The sequence below is a fragment of the Gavialis gangeticus genome, unplaced genomic scaffold (genome assembly GCF_001723915.1).
Source record: "Gavialis gangeticus isolate Ggan-Ray unplaced genomic scaffold, GavGan_comp1, whole genome shotgun sequence".
NCBI classification, from domain to species: domain Eukaryota; kingdom Metazoa; phylum Chordata; order Crocodylia; family Gavialidae; genus Gavialis; species Gavialis gangeticus.
In genome coordinates, this window is record NW_017729025.1 from 17,793,814 (window position 1) to 17,804,412 (window position 10,599).

The window sequence follows — 10,599 nt, forward strand, 5'->3', positions numbered from 1 at the left end:
CAAGCTGCTGTTCCCACCTGCCAGGCCATTTGCTAATGTGCTCTGTTCTATTTACCCACTTTGTTTTCTATTGCATACCCCTGCCTGCTCCCTCTGACTTGCAAATGACGCCAGCATTATTTCCCTGTTTTTCTTCTTTTCCCACAATATTTACACGTTTTCTTTCATGCTAGCCATTATACATGAAGTCAAAGGTCTGCTTGTTCCTTGCAGTCTGCCAGGCTAGTGTGATTAAGGCACAGATGGTTTCTGTAGCCAGTGATACCAGAAAGCGATATGGTTACCATCACATTTAGCTGCCTTTGACTCCCCAGCCTGAAGGAGCAGGTACTCATTTACAGCTGGGTCAGTGGGGGCTGCCTTCAGCCTCAAGGCAAAATAAGACTCCCAAGTCTGGAACCACAATAAGGTGCCTTATCCAGTCTGTCATTACATCCCTCGTTATATGTGAAATAACTTCTCTGGACTAACCCATAAAGATCCTACTCCATCATCCTGAAACCCTCTTTTCCAAACCTGCCTTTTCTCTGATGCTTACAGAAAATGCTTACACCTGCTTAAGGAGGTCTAGGTTGAGTGGTAGTCAGGGACAGCTGGTTGGGTCAGCGTAACAAGAGGGTTGTATGGTCACAGCCATTATCTTTGGGCTTCACTGTATTTTAAAGTTTTTATGCAAAGATATGTAAAATAATTTTAAAAAACCTTTTCAGTGATGCAGTATACAGAGAAAGCTTATGTGACCCTCACCATCATCTTGGAACCTTCAGCCTCTTGTTACTGTTTGTGATGCCTCACATTTGCATCTTGTTTCAAATGTGAGATTAAAGTCTTGAGAAGAGGGATCATATCTTGCTCTGATTTGGTACATCAGCTAGGCTGCTGGCAGACTGTAAGGCAGTCACACAGTGGGGTCCAAGGAGTTTTATGCCCAATCCCCACAATCATGTGACCTGCCATGCACTCCTGGCACTCCTGGCATGGCAGGTTGTGTGATTTTTTTGGGGGGGGATGGGGCATCAAATGGCCTAGATCCCTATTGTGTGATAGCTGGCTGCTATGGCTGCCCAGTGCTGATCTTAAGATCAGCTGTTTGGAACCAGGATGCAGCTGTTGTGTGGCCAGTCCCTGTGATCGAACAGGGGGCAGCCCCCAGTCCCAGATGGAGACCAGAGGCGTCCTCTTACCTGGCTTCCAGTAATCCAGCATTTTAAACAGCCTTGCCCTGCCACTCTCTCAAGGGTGGCAGGGCAAGGCAGCAAACCCGCTGGGTCATAGGGAGTTTCAGGGCTCTGCCTGGTTTCATACTCAGCTGCCTCATACTCATGCTGATGCTTAAATGACTATTGGCACACGGATGGAGCAGCCCAGGGTCTGGAACATGTCACACATTCAGTTTGATACCATACAAACCAGCCCTAAATATTAAGGCTGGTTTGTCATTTTATGGTGCCATAAATTGGCTCAGTGTGTGTCCCGTTGCATAGTTGTGGCAACTATAACATGGCATGTTAATTGTACCATATGTGTAACATCTGCCAGGGCCTTTAGATTCAGAAACCTAGGTACTAACTTTTGGGCATTGCCAAAATCCCTACGACAGTAACAATAGCAGCAGCATCTGTTACTGGTATTGACTACTAGCTAGGTAGAATCTGGCATGCGGAAAAGGCAGTAGGAGATCGTTACTAAAATCATGATGATTTTTAATGTGTGAACAGTCAAATACTCTTATGCTGTATTTAAGTAGCTCACCATGGTTGCCAAATGCAGCAAAAACATAGAATTTTACAGAACACAATTTGCAATCAGCTTAATGTTATTGGACTGCAAGCAAAGTTTGTAAATTCAACTTAATCACCTGTATTCAAGTGTGCAGCTGAGCATTAGCATTTGTTATTTTTTAGCTGAAGATGAGAACAAAGACAGAGAGTGTACTCGTGTGACTCAAAACTTTCTTCTTTACTTCCCTGTCTTATTTTTGACATTGCCTTTCCTTTTTGTCCTCTAGCTCTTCTGGTGGCAGCAAGAATGCATGATTTCCGACGTACTGTTAAGGAGGTCATCAGAGTGGTCAAGGTTTGTGAGTCTACGTTACGGAAAAGGTCAGTGGAATATTATTGGTTGGATCTTTCACTTAAGGTACTGGAAAGGGGTAAGTTCAGGTCTGTGTGCATGCGAGAGGAATGGATTATTTAAGAATCATGAAAGTAAAACTTTGTTTGTAGGTCACCCTTGGATTAAGGATCATAGAATCACGAGGTTGGAAAGGACATAAAGTTCAACGCTCTTCACAGATACAGGATTTGTTGTTCTTAAACCATCCCAGATAGACTGGGGTTAGAAGGATCCACAAAGGTCATCTACTCCAACCCCTTACAAGCTTGGGGGTCTGTGTGCATGGACTTGTACTGTCCTTGAAAGGCTTAAGTAGTTGTTATCAGAATCTCAGGCCACCTGTTTTTTTCTGAAGACACTAGTTTATAAAAAAAATAATTTGGGGATTTTCATATAAATAATTGGAAACCCACATATTAAAAGAAGAAAATACATCAAAGGCAAATTAATAATTGCTCTCACTTTTTATTAAGTAGCAATAATCATCCAGTTTTCTTCATGTTTGGTTTAAAGAGCTGTAACAGTCTTTTTCTTGGGTTCACTAAAAAGAGATCTAGTTTCACAATATTCCATTCAGTTTTTTCCTACCAGGGAACCTTTTCTGTTACCAGTATTTCCCAAACTTTGTTAAACCAAGATGATAATTTTGAAGAATTTTTTTCCAATCAGCAGAAGAGTATACCTAATACTTTGATGTTGATTATTAGCTTCAGATATTGTTTGTTTTTTGATTGTGCAAAGTCTGTGCGCTAGAGGGTCTACCATTTGCAAATTGGGGATAATAATACTTCCTTCCCTTGCAGGGATGTTAAGACAGAAATTCATTAATGGTTGGTATGTTCAGATAATATAGTAGCAGAGATGTATCAGTACTAATATAACTTTGCTCAGTGGGCATATTCTTTCATATACATTTTATAATTCATGATTTCTGCACTTCATAACACGCTTTCTGGCTAATGAACTGAAGTGTTCATTTTTATTAAGAGTAATAATAAGAATAGCATATTACAGTTGCAAGTAAAAATTTAATTTGGGCATTGTTTTAAGCGAAGAAATCGTACAGCAAAATTCATGCTTTGAAATATTTACTCAAGTCCTAGCCATCAGCTAACATGACAGCGTTATTTACTTTGACAAGGTGAAAGTGACAGCTGAATTATTTTCAGGGAGCTGTAATTGCGACTGTATTTATCATGAATCTATAAAACATGATTGATGTTTTTCAAATAAGAACACATTATATAGTATTTAACTAAGGCAAATTAAAAAAAAAACCCACCCTGTGAATAAGTGTTTTACGTAGCCAATGTATTTTTCTTTCCTTTCAAGAATTAGACTCTTGAAATGTCATTAAGTAGAAGTTGTCTAAATTAATAAGTACTTGTTTCACATGCTTAAGAATCTCTTTGCTTCTCAGTGCAAAATGCAGTTTTATTTATTTTTAATTATTGCTCTTTCTGTGCTGTGTTATCTTAAGAGTAGTTAATGCTTTGTGCAGATGGAAATGGAGTTTGGTGAAGGCATTAATGGACAAAGTTAAAGTTTTATTTGGAGTGCTGACCACTTCTTTCTGAAAATTCTTAACTTAAACAATAATTATAGCTCAAGACCATTTTAATAATCCTGGTACTTCTGAGCCTCCCAGTTATTCCTTACTCTTTGATTTTTTTTTTTTAATTTCTTCCAGCTTGTTAAGTTGTTATTAAAGGGCAGGGGAAAATGTAGGCCTCACTTGCCCTTGTTGTGTGACACGTTCGTTGGTAGAAACTCAACCTTGAAGGGTCAGATCAGGACAATTTATTCTTTGCACCCCTGTACTATGGATGGGATTCTGCTGTTCCAAAAATGGGAAATGATGTGTGGTGGATGTGGTTTTGTCTCAGTACTGAGGTGGATACTCATTGTAGTATGCTTTGGACAACTTTATTCCATATGAAGCCCTTGCTATAAGGGATAGCTGTCCTTCCTGAGAGATTATTCCAAATCCTTTGTAGCACAACTACAGTAAGAGTGGAGGCAGGGCCAGTTGACAATCTCACCTGAAGTACCTGACTTTTCAGCCTATAATGTGCCAGTGCTACCCATGAGAACGGGGTTCACAGTAAGAGGCTCAAAGTATGTGACTGACGCAATATAATGCCTAGTCATTCAGCTTTCTAGCTGGTGAAATGGTTACCTTATGATAAAAGAAAACATTTTCTCCAAGGCAGAAGCAACCAAATAAGGGTTACATGCCCAACTGCATTAAAATGAAGGGTTCCTAGTGGCTTTTAACTTGCATGCTTTGTTTAAAAAATGTTTTTGTCTTTCAGCAGGTATCTCAGTAAAAAGCCTTAATAATCACTTCACAAGGCCTTATCGTTTTGTAACTCGAGGCACACAATTAAAATATACAACTTTACCCCAGTTGTTGAATCAAAATGTATTAAATATTTATAAATGCACTGAAAATTCCATCTATCTCATCTCCAGTCTAATTGGAATAATACTGGATTACACATCATTTCTTACATTCAAAACACTGCACAGATATTAACTAATTAGTCAAGCTTTTATTTCCTGTATGCCAATTGTGTCAATACCTGCAAATAGCTTTTAATCTATATCCAATATATTTGTTTAAGTTTATCCCTTCAATTTTAATCTTGTTATATAGTTTACCCTGTTTTGATTATTGCCTTTTTCTTGTATTCCCTTATTCATATGGCATATAGTGAAATATTAGATTGTCATCTGTAAAGACTTTTTTTTTGGGGGGGGGGGGGTCTGTGTTGGTACAGTATCTAGAACAATCAAACCTTTTTCCTTGTTTTAAGAGCCTAGGCCCTTCCTAATAGAAATAGATGAATAATCTTATTTTTATTTGGCAGTTTTGAAGTTTTGCTTAGTCTTTTAGCTTTATGTAAACATTGAGACAGTTTTTATGATACAGAATCTTTCTTTTTTAATTCATAAAGTACTGTTTAGAGTAGTGAAGCTTTGCTTAGAGTGAATTGGAATGAAAGAGCAGAATTACTTTAAAGCCATTTGCAGTGGGGAAAAAGGCAGTTCTAGCTAAAGCAAACCTTGTGTTTTCAGCAGATTTTTTTTTGGGCAAAGAATAAAAAAGGCCTCATTATTGGAGAAAAAAAAAAAAAAAAGGAGTGACATTGTTATCAGTCTGGGTGAAATTACTGGAAGTATTTTGATAAATTGGCTCCTGCGCTTACCTTAGAGGTACCCAGCCGGTGCTAGCCATTGCCTTTCTGGAAAAAGAAAAGGTCCGTGTATACTTTGTATAAAATGCTGTGCATTGCAGCCTCTCTTATTGTCAGTGCAGCAGTGCATAGCTCACGTAGACTTCAAGTGTAAATGTGCAGCTTTCTCTGGGTAGCTTTCTCTGCAGCCAGAAGGAGAAAAAGAAGAACAGTTTGATATGTAAAAGCTGAACTGGGGCAGGAGGGGATGAGAAATGTGTGCATAGGTGGGAGGAGGTGATCATGAGATTAGAAGATGCATGGTATTGAAAGATGTATTGAGGTCAAGGAGAATGAAGGAGAAGGCATTAACTACATTAAGGCTTTTTTGTGCTGAGAGCTGAGAAAATTCCTCACTAAAATTGTGTGAAAGGTAATTGGAGAACTAAGAGCTATTTTCTCAAGCTCTGTGAGAAATGGGAGGTTAGAGCATGTGCAGTAGTGTGTCAGAGTCTACCGAGGGAGTTTGATGAAGGTGTTGAATGGATTTTGCCTTTTAGGAAACTGGAAAGGTTACCAGAAGAAAAGGAGTTAGTGTTAACTCACATCCTTACCTGATGTTTGTGAAATACTGTGGCACTGACAATTGCTTTGCTAAATTAAGACGTTCACCTGGGAAATTTTGAAGGTCCCCGAAGTGTATACATAAAATGATCTCAGATTGGCTTATAAATGGCTTCTAAAAGTCTTGCCAGTACCCGAGACTAAGCTCCAGTGTGGGTATCCTCGTGCCACTCTGTACCTTATATTGTCAGGGTGTCTGTTTTGTTTTTTCTGAGAAGAGTTGCTGCTTTTCATGGCTCCCATTTTGTAGGCAACATTACATTTTATAGATCCTACTTTCTACAAGGTTATAACAAATTTTTAGAATACGTCAATTCCGTTATGTTACACATTGTTAAGCAGTCACCAGAATAGCACTTTTTGTTTGCTCTCTGTTATTTTCTTTTAGAAATTGTGATTTGCAAAAGCTAACTTGGACTCTGATTCTCCAGCGGGTTCCCTACATGCTTGTTTTTCTGCTTCCAAGTTGTTCTTTCTGTAGGTTAGGATTGTTTGGTGGTGCGTAGGGTGGCCATCACAGAGGACACTTGGGTTTTCTGCTACTCTGTCCTCTGTTGATATGAAACCCAATGCCTTTATGTCCTCTATTTTTCTCTTCAAGAAAAGGCCTCCAGTTTCATATCAGTAGAGAACAGGGGACAACCGGACTGTCCTCTATGATGGCCACCCTAGTGGTGTTGTGTATATGTGATACACTTACATTGTGATGCACATACTTTCAAGAAATCATTTCTCTGTTTACTGCTACTACAGCTACCAATGGGGCAACCATCATTAACAAAACAATATTTTGAAGGTGCTACACATATTTTGGAACTTACCTGAAATATAAGGCAAGACTTAAAAAAGTGCTGGAGCTTTACACTGAAAAAGTTTAAGAATGCAAAAGATAACTTGTGAAGTCTGTGTGAATTGTGAGGTGAAGTGCACAAATTTAACTATGGGCACAACTTCTTCCAGGTTGAGGGCTTTTCAAGTTCACGATGAACACTGTATAAATTTAAATCTCCTTTATGTTATAAACAAACTATGATAGCACCTACCTCTTTTATAGCACTTCTAATCTGTACCTGCGTATACCTTTTGAGGTGCTAATTCCTTAATTCTAACACTTGCTGATATTTTCACAAATGCTTACTTTCAAAATATGCATTTCACATATACCATCATGATTGCCTTACAGCAGTGTGTGGTCTTTAGGAGACTGTAGGCATTTATCTACATAAATCATAAAATGTATTATATTTTAATAAAATTTAATAGTGTGTAACCATTTCTTACAGATACTGTATATTAAATGTCACAAGAAGTGTGTATGCATTATGCTTATATGCATGTATAACATAGTTATTTTTAAAAAATTGAAGCTAAAATTGACTTTGGCAAACACCATGGTACCCATGTGTACTTAACCTATTGTATTGCCTATGTGGCAACATGAAGTCTGAATCTGTCTCAGATTAATGAAAGCTAAGTAGGTCAACAACATTGAGGTGTAATACTGAATAACAAATGTTGGGGCAGATATATAAATACTCTGGTGCTTAACTAAGAGACAAATTAGTTGACTGCCTCTTTAGATTCTACAGATACCTGAGTTGTCACGTCAGTCAATCTACTGCTCAAAATATTAGTAATTACTCTCTCAATGAAGATTAGCTAGATGTGAGAGATTATTATTTAGCATTTTAATTAGTGGGTGAAATATTAATTTGACAAAGAAACCGTATAGATGTTAATTATACAGCCATGTATGCTGAACACTTTATAATGCCATAGTTTTTCTTGTATTTCGGATATACCAGTTTAAACTCTCAGGATCCAGCATAACTATTCTTTTTTGTATGTTGTTCATGACAAATAAGAATAGATGACATAAAAACAAGACATTAAAAGAAAGTATCCGGTTCACTTTTTCTTTTTTTAATATTTCCCTCTAAGACTAGACTCTCCTTGCCTTTCTGCCTAGGGCACCATTGTGTGCATCTTCCGCACTCCATTCCTCAGGACTAGATTTTGGGAGTGTGGGTCCAGGCAGCTAAGCAGATGGTATCTGTATTGCTTTGCTGGAAGTGTCTAATTCCCTTTCCTCCATTTCTACCTCTCCAGTTTTTTCTGGAGGTTTCAACTGAACATCCCCTATCCAGGAAGCTAAGGGAAGAGTCTCCTTCAGTAGGGAGCAGAGGCCAACACTCTGTCCATGCTTTACACATATGTTTTCCTGGACTCCAGAAGTATTTGTGAGCTGGGCTTTAATTTACCTTAAACTTGCAAGAGCTTTAAAGTGCATCAGTGCACCCCAACATTCAAAGTTTGAGTGAGCATTAAAACTGAAGTGCAAAGTGAACAGCACGTAGCCATGCCCATTCTTAGCCGTGGATTGGGCCAGGGAAGCCTCACTGGAAAGTGTGCATGGCTGAAAACTTCCAGTGCCCATAACTTCAAAATGGCTGTCTTGCAGTCCTTCAAACTTGACCTATTTCTTAGACTCCAGCAGGACCTACAACTCGCATCTGAGCAAAATCTGTCTCTTGCTGAGTGAATAAAATTTCTTATCTGAACATAATGGGAAAGGGTATTTTTATAGACGGGCAGATTGAACAAAAACAGTAGAACAGATTTTGCTGAATCATTTCCAGAAAGATTGCCTGTGGGGTGAGACCAAGTTCTGAAAAAAATTGGCCCTAGAGGAATTTGCTTGAGTGAGTTTGTGAGAAATGACAGTGGGAGGGACTGTACTAGCAGTTGCATTTCAGCCTTAACTGCAGTGGTTGCTACTGCTTCTACTATAAATAGAACCTTGTTGTATGCCAAATTTCAATTTTTAGAGCCCTTTTTGAATGCGTGCCAAGCCAAACAGTAACTTAATTTGTATGCCTACTTATTTTCCTTCCCTTCCTAAACGAAAAATTTACCACTCTTTTTAGATTAAAAAAGTGCAAAATGAACTGAGATATAGTTTTACTTGGAACTTCAGCCTGTAGCTATTTTTTTATGATGGAGTTTCATATGCCCCTGACGTGAACATGCTATAATTAAGGTTGTGTCAGGATTTCTTAACTGCCAAATGAATGTTGCCTTGTATGTTTTGCATCCTAGACTGCTGCATTTAGCAGTTTGTGGTCTTGATGGCATATATAAATGCTGACTAAAATCAAGTGAAAGTTTCAGATGTGTAGACAGGATGTAGCCATGTGAAACAACTGGACCAGAGGTGCCAGACTCATCTGGTTGGATTGGGACCGTGGACTGGAGCCAGCATGAGGAGCCAGTTGAGTGGGGTGCTGCATTCAGCACATGCCCTATGCCAGCTCCTTGCACCATGTACAGAGCAAGCCCTGGAGTGGTGTACTGCATATGGTGTGTGGGGCTGGCCTGGCCATGTGTGCCACACATGGCACAGGTGACCTGCACAGGGCATATGTTGTATGTGGCACCCCTGCCAGACTGGCCCTGTACACTGGCTGTGGCCTGGCCCTTGAGCCAGTGCTCAGGGCTGCGCTGGTGTGGGCACTGTATGCAGTAGGCACCCTGGACCAACTCTTTGTGATGTGTGCAGTGCTGGGTCCAGGCTGTGTGCAAGACTGGCTCTGTACAGGTCAGTCCAAAACCCATGGACAAGACCGTAGGGCTCTATGGGCTGGATCCAACCCGCAGGCCATGTTTGACATCCCTGAGCTACGTGGTTCAGGAAGGTAGTCAAAGGCCTGTGAGGGAAAATCAGTATTCATTTATGCAGACTAAAAGCAACAAAAATGGTTAGGTGGCTGGGGCACATGACTCATGAGGAAAGGCTGCGGGAACTGGGCTTATTTAGTCTGCAGAAGAGAAGGCTGAGGGGAGGATTTGATAGCAGCCTTTAACTACATGAAGAGGATGGAGCTGAGCTGTTCTCAGTTGTGGCAGATGGCAAAACAAGGAGCAATGATCTCAAGTTGCAGCAAAGAAAGTTTATGTTGATATCAGGAATAACATTATCACTAGGAGACTAGTGAAGCACTGGAATGGGTTACCTGGAGAGGTGGTGGCATCTTGATCCTTGGAGGTTTTTGAGGCCCAGCTAGATCAACGCCCTGGATGAAATCGTTTAGTTGGGGATGATCAAGCTTTGAGGAGGGGGTTGGACTAGATGACCTCCTGAGGTCCAATCCTACCCTCCATTTTTTTATGATTCTAAAAGCAGAGCATGTGTTTGCCTGTGCCTATGCATGTGTATGTGTGTATGCACATTCACGTTTGTGTCCCTGTCTCCTATGTAATAATATACGCCATGCTGTCTTAAGACATACTCCTTTGAGTTCTATGCAGGTAAACGATAGGCTTAGGATCAGAGGAAAGTAGGGCTGAAAGGGACCTCACAAGGTCTAGTCCAGCCCCCTGCTCAAGGCAGGATCTTCCATGACTTAACCATCACAGCCAAGTGTCTGTCTAACCTGTTTCTGAATATTTCCAGGAATGCAAAGCCCTGAACTTCTCTAGGTAGACTGCTCCAATGTCTTAACCATCTTCAGAATCAGAAATTTCTTTCTAATCTCCAACCTATATTTTCTCTGTTTCTGTTTGAGACCATTGCTTCTAGTCCTGTCCCTTTTGGCCACAGAGAAAAGGCGGTTTCCTTCCTCTTTATAATTGCCTTTCAGGTATTTCATAGTTTCATACTTTCTAGGGTCAGAAGGGACCT

At 39.9% G+C, this 10,599-nt stretch overlaps 1 protein-coding gene across 2 annotated transcripts in view; it reads left to right on the forward strand.

The window, feature by feature from the left end:
• Positions 1-10,599, forward strand: part of BRF1 (BRF1, RNA polymerase III transcription initiation factor subunit) — a 374,795-nt gene that overhangs the window by 197,343 nt on the left and 166,853 nt on the right. For both annotated transcript variants that reach the window (XM_019518468.1, XM_019518469.1), the window contains exon 7: positions 2,009-2,102. In XM_019518468.1, the coding sequence (XP_019374013.1) occupies positions 2,009-2,102 (94 nt within the window). The remainder of the gene's footprint in view (positions 1-2,008; positions 2,103-10,599) is intronic.